The sequence below is a fragment of the Varanus komodoensis genome, unplaced genomic scaffold (genome assembly GCF_004798865.1).
Source record: "Varanus komodoensis strain SLA01 unplaced genomic scaffold, ASM479886v1 scaffold42, whole genome shotgun sequence".
In the NCBI taxonomy this organism is placed as follows: Eukaryota; Metazoa; Chordata; class Lepidosauria; order Squamata; family Varanidae; genus Varanus; species Varanus komodoensis.
In genome coordinates this window covers 211,790-227,264 of record NW_025335972.1, presented here as the reverse complement: position 1 = coordinate 227,264, position 15,475 = coordinate 211,790, and the positions used below count along the sequence as shown (strand labels likewise).

Genomic DNA, 15,475 nt, shown 5'->3' with positions numbered 1-15,475 from the left:
GAAAGAACCCCATCAGGTGCTTCTTCGAGCACCAGATTGCACCAGGGAGAGGGGATAATGGTGTGCTGAGGAGGGGGAGGAACCTGGAACCTGCGCTGGTTCCTTCTGCTGTCCCAGCCTCTTTCCTTCTCCCCCACCCCCGCAGCACTTTATCTGTTGTTGGTGTTATGTGCTGCCAAACCATCTCCAACCTGGCAAGGCTATGAATGAAAGCCTCCAAAAGATGCTGTCCTTGACAGTCCCCTTCAGCTCTTCTAAATCCAAGGCTGTGGCTTCCTTTGCTGAGAGTCAGCCCAGCTCATACTTGGCCTTTGTTTTCTTCTTCTGCCTTGGACTTTCCTTGGCATGATGTTCTGCATACCAATGGAACAGATAAGGAGATAGTGGGGGCTCCTATGAGGAAAAGCTGCTGTGGAGGAGGAGCCTGTGTATGGCCCCTCAGCAATTTTTGGTCTCCCATATGCCTGGTCAGTGTAGCTCATGGCAGTATTGGTACCTACAGTCCAACTGGAGCACCCATTCCATGCTGTTGGCTTAGAAGTTGCAATGCATAGAGATTGACTTATGGGCCAACATGTGTGAAAATGGAAACTTATGGCACCCGACAACTTTTGCATCAGGAAAGCAGTTTGACACGTTCTTTGGTGTCACAGAATGTGCTTGCTTATGACTTCCTCTTGCAGACCTGGCTTTCTTTGTTCTAAAACTGGAGGAACACTGAAGCTCAGGGAATGATGAGGGCAGGGATTATGTGGCTGCACTTGAGCCTTCTGCTTTCAGTGGGGCTTGTGGGGAAAATTTGGACAAATCCTGTCTGAAAAGCATTACTCCTGTGTGCCTTTGCATTGTGGGATCAAATCCTGTCTTCCTTCTCAAAACCAAGCTGTCACTGTTTAAAATGGCATTCCCCCGCTCCTTTCTCTCACCTTTAGCTGTAGGCTACAGTAGGCCATTTTAGCCCAAATATACATTATAAATAGTCATTGTTGGAATTCAGTTTACAATAATCTTTTGATAGCCCAGAGGGCTTCATGTGCCCTGATCATGCAGAATGTTTAGAGCTGAGATAAGGGTCTGAGCATCATGAATAGTTTCTAGTAGCTTGAATTTGCATGTCTAAGCAAACCTGGAGATGGGTTCAAGTTACTGAACTAAAGTGTCAATACTAATCTCATTGTTACAGTGTGATTGACTGACATTTCTTTATCTGTTCTATATGTGATGACCTCAGAATCTTATTGTAATCCCTGCATTCTGTCATCAATTGCCCTGTACCTGTGTACCTATAAATGCCCTGTAATGGTATTGAAGCTTTACAGGGAGTTCATCTCTGCTAGCCCGGTAATGCATTATTGTGAGTCAACCGCGGGAACCTGGGATAGACAATAAAGACGCCGAGCTTCATAACGATTGATCTTTCCTACGACCCCCGAGTTTTATTTCCTCTTCTCAAATTGAGATTCCAGGATTCTGACAGGCTACAAAGGGGGAAAGTGGTTGTCTCCAGCAAAGGGAGTGGGAGGGTCCCCTTCAGGTTTCCAGCCAGCCAGTCTGCCTTCCATTCTTCCTCCCTCCCTCTGAATTTCCATTTCCTGCACCAGCAGTTGCCCCAGTCCACACTCAGGGTGTTCAGACCACAATGATCAACTTGGGGAGGGGTGCTTCAAGTGGTTCCCTCACACACAAAATTTTATTGATTGATCGATTATGGGGCACTTCTGCAAAATTTTAGGATTTCCTTTTATGTGGATAGTTGGGGCTACAGAAAAATGGTCACTTACAGAATGGTTTTACTATCAGAATGGTAACTTATGTTAGTGGTGTATGTGGGGGCAGGAAAGCATTTCTAGGTGGAACTTTTATTGTGCAACCACATCATGGACTTTTTCAGCAGAGTGGGGACAAACAGGCGAGTTCACACAACACAGCAACCCATTCTGTTGATGAGGCACAGGAGGTTGGTTCTTGTGTGAATAACTCATGGGGTGTCCAATGGACATTTGGCCTCGCTGTGGATAGTTGGCCTCCCCACTCCCTCCCAGGCCTCCTGGAGATACCCCCAGGGCCCCCTGACAGGACCGACTTGTCTCCCCTCCACCTACTGTGACCTGATTTTGGTTCACTGTGACTTTTCCCCCAAATCTTGAAGTTTGGTTCGACAACCTCCAAACTGACAGCCACAAGAGACAGTGGCCTTTTGAAGAGGCTGTCCGTGTATGGCAAGCATTCTTTTTCTAACTGGACAGAAGTGGCTTCAGTTTTTTATTATTCTTTTAGCTGGGCTTGCTTGCACAATTTATTTCTTTAATTTATAACCCAGCTTCTTTTCTTATACAGAACTCAAAGCAGCTTTCATCATTCTCCTCCTGCAGCTCTCCATCTTATCCCCACAACAACCCTGTGAGGTAGGCTGGGCTGAGAGCTGGTGACTGGCCCAAAGTCACCCAGTTGGCTCAATGGCGGAGCGGGGACTTGAACCCAGGTCACCCGAGTCCCAGTCCCACACTCTTAACCACTATACTGCACTGGATCACAACTGTGTAGCCACCTAAATACAGAGCTTGTTGCAAGGAGGGAGAGCGTCTGCTGCCAGAGTGAGACAAATACCGAGCCCACAAAGCTCCCAATAGGCCTGGTCTTCCCTTTGCTTTCTCTTAACAGCTGTCAGAAGGTAAGTTGTCAAGGAAAAGCAAAAGTATGTCAGATCTTATCTTACAAAAAGGTGGTGGCACAATTCCCATTCCTTGTTATAAGATCCTCATTCTTCTCATGCAGCCCCACTGACAGTCCATGGGGTGAAGCCTGTAGATATGCCCTGGGCACTCTTGACAATATGAGCAAGGGATTATCTCTGCTCTTGCCAACCAGCTTGCTCAGCCATTCACCTCACCCATGACGGGGACAATCACCCAGCTTCAGACAACCCTCCCATCCACCCAGATGTCTTTCACCAGCACTGCTGACATATATATTACTGCAATTCCTAAGCCCAGTAGGGATCACACTACGGTGCTAATTATCAATCTATTTCATTCATTAATGTTGACATTAAAATATTACTGCAATTTTGGCCAACTGATTGCAACCAGTTATTACCACACTGGTCCACCAGACCAGCTGGGCTTATTTGAGATATACAAGGAGCTGATAATCTCAGATAGTTTGTTGACCTGATATCACTTAATAAGTGATAATAAGAACAGAATAAATCCAGTGGTCATTACACAGAGACCTTTGATGAAATTTAGTTTAGCTACATTGAGATTTTTTTTTTTTTTGTGTAGAATTTCTGAAATAGGTCAGGATTCGATATTGCACTCTATGAGTTAGAATTAGGCCCAAAGTTAGGCCCTTCTGTCTTTACTTCTTTTCCCTCAGAAAATGTACCAGAAAGGGGGATCCACTTTCACCACTGATATTTGCTCTATGCTTGGTCTCTGTGCCATTTGAATGGCATTAAATAGGATAGGTCACAAAGGGAGAGATCTACATTTCTAGCCAATTTAATCATGGCTTGTTGCTTTAGCTATGAACTGTCATGCAGATGAGCAAACAAACTGATTTGTTTTCCCCATTTCTGGTTTGTTTCTCTTCTGAATACCTCCACAACCTTCAGATCAGTTTCATTCTCAACTGCTCTTGCTGAGTGCAGACAGACATCACAACAAGGCATGGGTTACACAAGTCAGACTTCAAGCCTAAGCCAACAACCAACCATGGGTTCTATTTGGGAAGCTTTTGTTTAGCCTGAAGCGCCTGATCCTGCCTAACCTTGGAAGCTAAGCAGGGCCAGGCTCATTTAGAATCTGGATGGGGGACTTAAATGTTGTGAACCGCTCAGACAGATGCAGCTACAGGCCGTATAGAAATGTAATATCATCAGCATCATTTATTCTTAGTTGATTAGCAGACAATGTTTGTTTGCAGGGATAGGTTCAAACATGGCAAAAAGCCAGATCCCAACAAACAACATAATGGCTTAGTTTTTCCTATGAACCTTACTGATGTAAAAACACTAAGCCAGATGTAATGTTAAAAAAATGTAAGTGTGCAGAGGAAGAAAGATTCTTGAACCTTGGGGATAGAGACAGAGTCCTGGAAACAAGGATGCCATTACATAAGGTTGTATTTTTTTAATTAAATAGCTGTCCAGGCAGATATTGCTGCTTGACACAAATTTTTCTGCCTAAAAATATCCTTTAAAAAAAGGACACAAACACACATGTGGACATTCTGCCTAATGTGGGGAGGCAAAGGTCCACCCCAGACTCTCCTTCTTTCCAGAAGCTGGGGACACTCAGGCAAATAGCAATACACAAGTATTTACACATACGGAGATGTCTGGTCCCTGGGCTGGCCAGAATTCAAACATCATATAGTAGTTGTGTGGAGTTCCAACTCAGATCTCATTCCCCTCTTGCTCTGCTCAGCTCGTGTGAAGTGGGAGGGGAAAATGCCTGTAGAACCAGGCCAACGCTTTCTCGGGCAGTGACAAGAGTCACCAGCATTCCCCGCCCCATCGCGGAAGGGGAGGAGGCCATAGGGAGGTTCAGGCGCTCAGCTGCTCTTGCAGGTGGGGGTCCGGGAGGGGGCTGGCTTCTGCAGTTCTTCGGGCTGAAGAAGCGGGTCAAGTTTTAGCCATGAATGCAAGAGCACCTGTTCCAGCGTTGGCCGCTCAGAAGGCACTGGAGACAAGCACCACTGGATGAGGTCCCGGCAGTCTGGGAAGCAGAGAGTTGCAGTTTGAAAACTCCAGAAGCCCTCATGACCACCACCCCGTTCCCCTAACAAAGTCTTCTTATCTGGATTCAGAATTGGAGCAATTCAGGACTGAGTAAAGCATGAGACCATTTGAGAAACGAAACTTTTCCTTGTGAAATAGCACCAAAGTTGCTAATCCTTAGGACAGCCTTCTCCAACCTCAAGTCCTACAAATGTTTTGGACCCCAACTCCCAGCATTCCTGTCTATTGTCCACGCCTGCTGGGCTTTTGGGAGCTGAGGTCCAAAGGATGTGACATCAGCAGGGTGAGAGGGGCTGCCCTCAGGCCAGATGGGAAAGGCAGGCTGCTTCCTACCAAGGTTAGCAGGATGGTATGGGGAACACAGTGCTGCCAACGTAGGCAGGCTACTGTATGAACTGGCCCAAAATTCAGCTCTTTTGTGGAGTCGCTCTCCCCAGTTTAATGCTACCATGTACTGAGCATACTCAGGACCTGGCCAACGTATTTGTCTGCCTGAAGCAAACAAATATGGCAGGTCCCCCATCCCACAGCCATGTTTGACTGGCCAGGCAGTTGAATCTGTGGGAACAGCACCCTCCATCACCCCTGAAGGCACCAAGGAGACGCGCGGAGGGCTCCAACAGCTGCTCCCCAATATCTGCTGCCAGAGGCCAACACCTCCTTTGCATTAATGGTAGAGCAGTCCTGGGAGGACAAACAGCAGAGAGGGACACTCACCGGCAGAGACTGGGGTGCGAAACTCCACGCTGGCAGCCAGAATCTCATCGTCCCGTTCAAAGGGAATGTCCCCACACACCATGTCGTAGAGCAGGATTCCCAGGGACCAGACAGTTGCAGGAAGAGCATAGTATTGCTGGCATTCCACCCACTCAGGTGGGCTGTACACACGAGTACCTGAGAACGGGGAGCAGAGGGAAGCAAACAGGTCATTGCTTCTACCACATAATGACTTAAAGGAAGGGGCACTTTTAAAACAACACTTTTAAACAGCAGGCACAAACAGCCCTGAATCTTAAAAAGCAACCTTGCCAGTCTTGTGCTGAAGAGCAGGAAGGGAAGGTTGTTGCCCTAAACCTCGCGTGAGATTTAGTGGAGAGGCCTTCTGGGCAAAGCACTCCACAGCTGCAGTGCCATGGTGGAGAAAGCCCTGTATGTGAGCTGCCCATTACGCAAGGCCTTCTGGAAGAACTGCATGTGGAATTGAGAATGTTGGATATGTGCATTTTTAAGCAATAGTTATCTTTATCTGGGTTAAAGAACATTGCTAATTGCTAAAGTTAGTTTAGAAGCAGTCAGGAGGCTGAAGACCCTGAGCCAAGACTGAACTCCTAGCCACTAGATAACTGGAAAGCTATGGTGTCTGGGTGTCCTGCTTTGCAGAGAACAGCCTTCTATTTGAAATCAAAGAGGGGGAGCAGGGATTGGCCTTGAATTTGATCAGCACACTTAGCAGCAGGTCCAGTGAACACCTTCTTGCCTGAGTCCTCTGCAATCGGGCAAGAAGGCCTGTGCTTCCCTTGTAAGGATAGCCATCTACAGATGGAAAATGGGGCTGTGGATTCCATGGACATCTCCAGTTTCTTTTGCCTCCTTTCTGGATGATGCGGCTCCATTTGGGCAATGTGGAACTGACCTCCTTCTTCTAGAGTAGGGCCCCTATCCATTCTCAGGAGTACCTGAACACCAGGGAAAGTGGAGGTGAGGCAGCCTCAATGGGCATTTGAACCTGGTCCCCCCATCACGCACACACACAGAGACACGTTTTCAGACTTTACAGCAGTTCCGGCTCTTGGCATTCTGCCCCTGGAACCAGCAGCCCTCTCTTCCCTCAGAGGAAACTCTTCCCATCTTGACACTCACCATCAAACTCTGTGTAAACAGAATCTGTCAGCAGGGCCCCAGAACCAAAGTCAATCAGCTTGACGTTGCCGGTGCGCAAGTCAACCAAGATGTTCTCATCCTTGATATCCCGGTGGACCACTCCTTGGGCATGGCAGTGGCACACTCCCTCCACCACCTGGTGGAAAAATCGCTGAGAGAGCTTCTCGGGCAGGGGTCCTTGCTCAGTTATGTAGTCAAAGAGATCCTGGCAGTGCTCTGGCCTCTCCAGGACCAGGAAAAAGCCCTCAGGAGTTTCATACCAATCCAAGAGGCGAATCACATTGCGATGCCCAGCTCCCGAGCACACCAGCTTCATCAGCACCACCTCCAGGGGTGTTGACTTCCCATTGGGCTGCAAAGGAAGATAGAGAAGCTTACTTCTAGCAGTGCAGGGTGGTGCCCACACTGGTAAGGAGCAAAGAGAGGAAGCTGAGGAGGGAATGAAAGGTGTTGTCCCAATGCCTGGGCCATTCCCCTCCTAGAATCAGGCTGCAATGAACAGCACATTGGAATGACCATCTCAGACTGATAAGAAAGCTTTGTAGCTTCCTCTAGAGTGGGGAGGGGCAACTGGACTCCAGTTCCCATCAGCACCAAACACCATGGTCATTAGGGGCATTCACTATTCCCCTGCATAGCTCCAATGTGTGGAAGAGTTACAGCCCAAAGGATCTACCTTGTTCCATCTACCTCCACTCATCAGCCATCTCACTGCATTTCCTCGATTCCTCCTTATGGTTATCTTGTTCAAGGCCTGGCTCTGCCATGAGGCAGAGTGAGGCAACCATTTCAGGCAGCCAATTTGGTGGGTCATGAAAGGTCTGAGATGCATTTGTTGTATTTAATTAATTGTCATCTTTTTACAGCCAGGGAAGAAGTAGAGAAGTACCCTTGGGCATTATGCCCTCAGTTTGGGGGGCTGGCACTTCTTGGACCAAGCAAAATGTCTTGGACCAGCCCTGTTACTAGGTGAAAAAAATATATTACTGGCATAAAGAAGGATAGATACCCTTTAGACTCACCTGCTTTACCCATTGAGCAACCTTGTTCTTGGCCACATGTTTGATTGCAACCTGTGGAGCAAAATAGAGATAAGTAAGTACCTAAATTACATTACTGAGGCAAGATTAGGGCCAGCTTTTCCACACTGCATTTATTTATTTACATGTGTTTAGACATGTATCCACATCCAGAAGAACAGGATCCATTCCTTCCAGGCAAAAATCCAAGCCTGATCTCTGACCCACCCACCCAACTAACTGTCCTCATTTCAGCAAGATAATGGAGTGAGTCATTTTGTCGTTGCCAGACAACTGGAAATCTTGCATCCCTGCTGATCCAGAGACCTACATGTGGGTCCCAATGCACCTTCTGCCCACCTCCACTCTGGAGAGTTGTCCAAACTTTCCTGTCCTAGGGCTCCTCCTTCCATGGCTCTGCTCCTTATTTTAGACCCTTCCCTGTTCATCTCACTGCCCTTCCTTAGTATCACAGAAGCTCAGCCAATAGCAGGGAGAGGCCCTCGCCCAGCCTCTAGAGGCAATCCAGTCAATCCCAGCCAGAGGTTTCATTGCCAGCATCAGCATCACACCTATCCCCAGGTGTATCACAGGACAGATACTGGAGCTCTGCTCTTCTTGGCTTTATGCTCCCACCCCACCCCAGAATGCATTCTTGCTGCTATGCATCCTATGGCAGCCACACCCCATGACTCACCTGTAGCCCATCAGCAATCCGGTGCCCAGCATACACTGTACCAAAGCCACCCTTTCCCAGCAAGCCACCTCGCTTATACAGAGCTTCAAATGAGTCTTTGTCTTTGCCTAGAACAAGCAGAACAGTAGCGACCATGTTACATTGAGTAAGGCATGTCCACAGTACAGCAACTGTAACTTTGTGCATATTTTCAATGCACGCACATAAGAATTCTATCCAAGGTGGTAAAATGTAATTGCCCATTACAAGCCACTGGTATTTTATCACCTGGGAATAAGTTGTGTGTGTGTGTGTCTAAATTGCATGGATCCCACACACAAACTGCTTGTCCAACTGGGTTCTACCTATCAAGATATAGTTTGCATCACACTGAGCTTAGCTGCACTTCATTCATTCTCCCCCTGCATGGGCAATTTATAGGCCAAAAATAATATTTGGAAGAACACAACTCCTGTGTTCCCTCTTCATGAGCCATCCTGGCTGGGGCTGATAGGGGCTGTAGCCCAAAATATTTGGAGGGCCACAAATAGCCTGCTGTTGTCCTAGAGGCATTGGGCAAGTGGGAAAAGCTAGCAATATTGAGAAGAAAAAGCCAAGTCATTTAGGGTTGTTGTTGTTGTTGTTGTTGTTGTTGTTGTTGTTAGCAGCAGCAGTTTTTATGGCTTGGTACACAGGAAATATGAGTCAATGGCAAAGCCACCCAGATCCTTGCCATGACTCACAGAAAGGACATCTGTTCTCCCTCCCTGCAGAAACCAACTTCACCAGAGCCTAGACTTCCTGCATTGTTTTTATGAATGGGAGCTGCCCTGCCTGCTTTTAACGACTGCATAAGAGGCAGAAGTCAACAGGTGAAGCTTTTTCCAGAAATTAGATGCAGGAGAGGAGGAAGGCTTGCATCCATCAGAAGTGCAGGTTCTCTGTCCATTATAAATAGTGAAGGGCAAATGTAAGGCTCTCTCTGCAGCAGCAGAGAACCAACAGATTTCCTCATCTGACCAGGATTTACAGATCTGTACATACATTGAAAGCTAAAAAAACAACAACCAGAAAGGACTATCATCTCCCCACAATGCTCACTTTCATAGCTTATGATAGACAGGAATGTAATTTGTGAGCTTTGGTTTCCTAGTTCAGGAAAGAGGAAACAGCACCTGCTGAACTTTCCCCCATCAAAGGCACAAGTGTTTTTGTTAAGTCAGCATCCATTTATTAGGCAGATAGACTGTTCATACTGGTCCAAGACTAATGGTTAATGTTTCACTCTGCTAAAGGAAGCTGGTCTCCTGATGCCTGTGGATCTTTCTGTTTTTGAATGAGATGTCCATCCCATCAGGGCTTGGAAAAGGTGATTTTCCTCCAAAGTATGTATGTGTATATGCGCTGTACGTAGGCGAAGGAGAAAAACTAATTGGAGGTTTAGAGGGAGATCTGAAAGTTTCTCCTTAAAGATCGAAAGGGGAGCTGAGGACCTTGCCTCTTAGCAGCGCCTATTTGCCTCCATACATACAAAGAGGGCATGCGTTTGTACATTAAACAAATACTGGAAAGGTGCTTTAAGTCCCTGCTTTGTCATCGTAAAGGAAACGAACTCCAGTTGCAGAGCAATTTCTTCTCTCGATGTCTCACTCCTTGCGGACAGGAATGCACGCTTTGATCAGGAGGGGGCAGCAGAGAGTCACACACGCCACTCCTAAGCATTCACGGCGCTGCTTATCAACCCTTTGGACTCTCACCTCCCGTCGCCCGCCAGCGAGATTGCTCTGATTTCTGCCTCACAAAGTATCGACGCCCAAAGTGAGTAGATGCAATCAAGACACAGGTATCTTGGGCCTTAAAACTGTTCAAAAGGGATTTTCAACAGGTGCAGCTCCTCGGGTCAATGTTGCAAGTGAAAAAAAAATAGATAAAGGTGCATCTCTGGAAAATCCGTTTTGCTCAAGAAGCCCTGTTGCTTCTTTAAATTTTAATTGCTTCTTTAACAAAATAAAGATCTTTCATCGTTTTTCAGAAGAGAAATTCATATAATTAAGCCATCCCTCCCACCATCTCTACAACACATTTTATATCACCGCTGCACACATGCCAAAATTCATAAGTCACCTTAGCAGTTGCGCCGCCTACTTCAAAACTGGGCGGAAAGCAGGGTGATTCCTTTGCATTTGGTCACCCTAAACGTGACTCGGGTGTCTACTGATTTGTTTTTACTCTGGCCGTGCTTCCTGTGCCTTTAAAAGCACCCAAAATATTTAGCCCAGGGTGCGAAGGGAAAGCAAAGAGAAATTCCTTGCACGGCTAAAACTCTGGTGTTTAAAAGCATCCGGCAGAATCTCTTTAAAAAGGCGTTGCATTCCAGAGCGCGATTCTATGTGCTGTACTTGTTCGATGAATTTAGAGAGCCCACCGAAATAGATCCGCTTTTTAAAAATGTTTCTATTACACTTATTTCAGGCTATAACTCCTACCCAGGCGACTTTCAAATAACAAGGAAATTACAATAAATGTATATATATCTATAGTTTAAACTTGGGTTAGGGAGATACGGTATTTTCGATTTTTAAAAAGACCGCTTAAGTACAACAACCGGCCGTTTGAATCACCTGCCTCGTACCAGGGAAGCCGGGATTAGCGGCACTCCTTCCTTGATGGTTGCCGTGCAATTGATAAAACCCCCCCAGCAGTTCGTGTGCGTGTATGCGAGGCGGGAGTCGACCTCGCCGGCTTACCTGCCGGACTCCAAGCCACTTCTTTCCGTTCCGGGATCATCATCCTCCTCCCAAGACTATACAGAACGCGTCCTCGGTTCCGATCGGGAGCAGGCGCAAGAGCTCCTCAAAGCCGGCTGGCTGCGGGCACGCCTCGCCGCGGCATCGCTGCTCCGCGCCACCCTCGGTCAGAACATCGCGGTCCCCGATCGGCCACTTGTCTCCTTAGCGCTTTAGCCGTCCGCGCTACACACTTCTTTCTCCGCCAGCTCCTAGCCTATCAGGTGTCGCGGGCAATTTGCATCGCTCCGCCCACCACTCCGCAAATAAGCAGGAGGAAATGAAAGCTTGGGGAGATTCCCCCCTCGCCCCGCCCCGCATCGCCGTGGAAAGAGCATGAGCAACGTCGTTGTTGTTGTGGTGACGTTGCGGAAGGCGAGCTGCGTCAGGCGCGCGCACCCATTTGGCTCCGATCCAGAGGAAGCTCGCGCCGCTTCCAAGGGTGGCCGTGGGCCTCTTTCGCCCGATGGAATTCGGCGGGAGTTGCTTCCAAGGAGCTCCGTGGAGTGGCCCTGGAGCAAGCCTTCCCCAAGTCTGGCGCCCTCCCTACGTGGTGGGCGAGGACTCTCATCGTCCCCGAGGGGGGAGTGCCACTGGCTGGGGATAATGGGAGTTGTATTCCGACTCTCGCTCATTAAATTGAGGGCTACAATGTTGCAAGACTGGGGGAACACTGCTCTAGAAGAATTTGATTTACTTATTTAGTGGGTATTCAACCGAAAGAACAAATAAGTCTGGGCTTTTGAATCATCTGGCCAGGCGCAGGTGCTTATGTCGTGGGTTCTTTCTTGGCCATTGAAGCACTGGTCCCTTCCTCCTTTATGGCACTCTGCTGCCATAATTATCTGGGTCATAAATATTACTGAATGTGCTGAATTGAAGCAATTCAAGAATAAGTCAGATCTGTTTTAAGATGAAATGCTCTTCTGAATGTTAGATATTAAAGAAGGAAATCACTAACATCTACGTGATAACTGATGTCATGACTTGGTTTCCACTGAAATCAAAGGGACCTTAATGTTCACTGGACCAAACCCAGATAAACCTACAGCCATGTTTGTTGCAGAGGGCAAGAATGGCTCTGACCATGTACAGAGTGTCACTAATTTTACTTGGAAAAAGTAGGAGGATACCACTGACAAAACCATCTTGTGGAACAAGATCCAGTGCAACATTAAAATTTAATAGACTATGGTCTACTGCAATTTTCCCCAACCTGATGCCCTCCAGAAATTTTGGTCTACAACTCCAGTGCTCCTGATTATTGGCCATGTTGGCTGGGAGTTGGTCCAAATGGTTGGAGGACACCAGGCTGGGGGAGGCTGAGCACCAGATGCGCAGGTGGAAGGACCTGCTGCTCACCATGAGAGCCAAAGTAGTTATAGTTCAAGGAATGGCTGCCCCAGGAAGGAAAGATTGGGATTTAGTAAGGCCTTGTGGGGAACTTGATGGATGAGGCAAAAATGGCATGTTAAGGGCAGTGCTCCATGAAGGGGCAGATGCACCGCTCTGAGCAAGGCCAACAATTTCAGCAGCAAATGCTGAGCTGTGCTAAGGATGTGGGTTTGCAAAGTGCTTCAAGCTTGTCCTTCAGGTTTGGCCACTGGCATGCCCCTGCTGTGCAGATGAGTGACTCAGTCCCAAAGATCTAGTCCAACTGGCCCTGCGTCAGGACCAACGCGAAGACGTGGTAGATTCCTTTCCAGCCCTTTCCTCATGCCTTGTGTCTCCACCCCAGGAAAAAGCAGTTGGAAAGGATATTGTTGACCTTTGGGACTCAGTACTGTGGGAATTGCTTGCCCAGAAAATGTCAGAGCTTGAGGCACTTGTGACAAACAGCTCTCCATCTTCCTCTTGCTGGTGATACCGAAAGGAATGGCAATTCACAGGCCTGACACAGGCCCTTGAGGCTCTAGCTGGAAGACTTAAGAATGGGCATTTGTAATTTGGCATAAATTTGCAGGTTGCACTTCCAGTCATTTGATCATGCTTTTTCAATGTATTTATTGAATCAACTTGTAGAGCAAACTTTTGATCTTCCTTACTGTTTATCATCTCAAATTGGGACCCTTTTACAGGAACAAGGTACAAGATTTGCCTGTGGCCACTAGACCAGGGGTGGGCAACCTGTGGTCTTTGTTGCTGGCTTCCATCTCCCCTCAGATCCAGCCAGCCTGGTCAATGGTTCAGGCGATGGGGCCTCAAGTCCAGCAGCATCTGGAGGGATGCAGGTTGCCCATGAAAGCCAGTGGCACTCATGTCTTAGAGACACGGACCCTAAGAGATGGTTCAATATACCAGGGCTGCCGGACACTTTGAAAAAGTATGAAGTGTTTAATGCAGCACTAAGAAGTGCTGGATCTGTACAAACTGGCAGAAGGATATGGATCTGCAAATAGCAGCAGGACACCAACCAGATTCCTACCACAACGTATCTGTGACAGAGCAACAATATGATGCATTAGAACAGAGCTCACCAGCATTTTGCAGTTTGTAGGCACAACTGGAATTCTGAGAGTGTTTCATGGGTTGTCACAAAATGCTGCTGTGGGATGGGACCTGCCCTCCTAAAATGGCTGCACAGGCAAGCACATAACACTCATTTCCCAGAAGGGAAATGGGGGAGACTAAGCAAAAAGTAAGTTTCCCAAGAACCCAAGTACAAGGAAGTGGTGGGAATCTGAGTTCTAAAGTACAAAATGACTCTTTTGAGCATGGCTCTGGAGGATAGCCCTTTGCATTGCAGCATGCTAGTCTCCTGATTATGATGATGTAATAATAAAAGTAATATAATAAAAACCCCAGGGCACCAGGGAAAGTACCATTGGAGAACCATTGGAGACCCCAGCATGACATGCAGGATTACCCAAGCCAAGGGGAGGTGGTTGGAGCTCAGAGAGTAAGTTTAAAGGGCAATGAATAACAGCTAGAATCAGTGAATCATTCAGTATTTACCACCTGGAACTACTGTTGCAGTTTCAGCCTTAGCCCCCCAAATGAGTAGGCTGACTGGTTTGATAGCACAATTCCTCAATCATGTTTGGACAAAGCCTGCAGCTTCTTGGAAATCTGTCGGGATCGTGAATGGGAAAGGAATGATGACAGAACATAAACTGCAGGCCAAGATCCTGGAAGACTGAACTCTTAGCACTTCTCTATTTGCTCTCCACAGCCTGAGGATACCGGGTGGGGGGGTGTTTCCAAGTGCCAGCTAGATTAACGGGAGGCAACAGTGAGGCATAAACCCAACATAGCCCATGCTTTTTGTGGACTGGGAGTGCCTGCCATCGAGAGTATGTCCCAGGGCAGCGCACAATCTGCAAAGAATTCCACAATGGACAAGAAAGAGCCTCAGAGTGCAGGACTTTTTCTGTGCAGGTTTAAAAATCACCAAGAGGCACTAGAAAACCAGTTCAGCTACCTGGGTGTAGTTGATCTGGGTAGGCAGACTTAAGGTGTGTTGAATCTAGTTTGTTTTTACTACATCTGCCAAATAGAGCAAAATGAAAGGAACATTCTGAGCCAAGACATTTGTTTCCAGTAGCAGAACTGAAGTGCAGTCCCAGTCCTTTGACACAAAAGTCAGGTTCCAGTTATCCCATGCTTATTTCATTCTGGCAGGCCTAATTTAGGAAGAAAAGTCATGTTGCTGCTAGTGTCAAAATGTGGGGAACAGATGCCAACGCTAACCTACTGCAAATCATGTAAAGATCTACCAGGAAATTCCACTTGACTTCCTGCCTGCATGTGTCCTAGCAGAAACATGCAGAGAACAAAAATTCACTAATTGCACTAGCAAACCGAGGAGCCCTAGCTCAGACACAGCACCTGCTTCGTGTGTGGCAGGTCCAGGGAAATTCATGACATCTATAAGTACGGCAAGAAAAGCACCCTAACCTGAAACCCTGAGAGTGGTTCCCAGCCAGCATGACAAACTGGGCTAGGGGGGAGCACCAGCTCTGGCTCCGTATAAATAAGGCAGTTTCCTGTGTCCCAAAACATCCTTTGATGTTGTTAGTTGTGAAGTCATGTCTGACCCATCGCGACCCCATGGACAATATTCCTCCAGGCCTCCACCATCCCCTGGAGTCCACTCAAGCTCATACCAACTGTTTCAGTGACATCTAACCACCTCATTCTCTGCCGTCCCCCTCTTCTTTTGCCATCTATTGTTCCCAGCATTAGGCTCTTCTCCAGGGAGTCCTTCCTTCTCATTAGGTGGCCAAAATATTTGAGTTTCAACTTCAGGATCTGGCCTTCTAAAGAGCAGTCAGGGTTGATCTCCTCTAGGACTGACCAGTTTGATAGCCTTGTGGTCCAAGGGACTCGCAGGAGTCTCCTCCAGCACCATAATTCAAAGGCCTCAATC

At 47.5% G+C, this 15,475-nt stretch overlaps 1 protein-coding gene across 1 annotated transcript; it reads right to left on the bottom strand.

Annotated features, from left to right (window-relative positions):
- Positions 1 to 4,118: 4,118 nt before the first annotated feature.
- Positions 4,119 to 11,322, bottom strand: PIM2 (Pim-2 proto-oncogene, serine/threonine kinase). The gene is made up of 6 exons (XM_044443682.1): positions 11,068 to 11,322; positions 8,342 to 8,448; positions 7,648 to 7,698; positions 6,605 to 6,977; positions 5,462 to 5,638; positions 4,119 to 4,721 (listed from the first exon to the last, which is right to left on the bottom strand). Exons 1-6 carry the CDS (start codon positions 11,108 to 11,110, stop codon positions 4,558 to 4,560), a joined length of 915 nt encoding a protein of 304 aa, XP_044299617.1. The 5' UTR covers positions 11,111 to 11,322; the 3' UTR covers positions 4,119 to 4,557.
- Positions 11,323 to 15,475: the final 4,153 nt, after the last annotated feature.

Coding starts and splice junctions, on each gene's coding strand:
- PIM2 (XM_044443682.1), bottom strand. CDS start 11,110: ATGATGATCCCGGAACGGAAAGAAGTGGCTTGGAGTCCGGCAG. Junction 6,978..7,647: donor TTGCTCAATGGGTAAAGCAG/GTGAGTCTAAAG, acceptor CTTCCTTTGCAG/CCCAATGGGAAGTCAACACC. Junction 4,722..5,461: donor TCGCACCCCAGTCTCTGCCG/GTGAGTGTCCCT, acceptor TCTGCTTCCCAG/ACTGCCGGGACCTCATCCAG.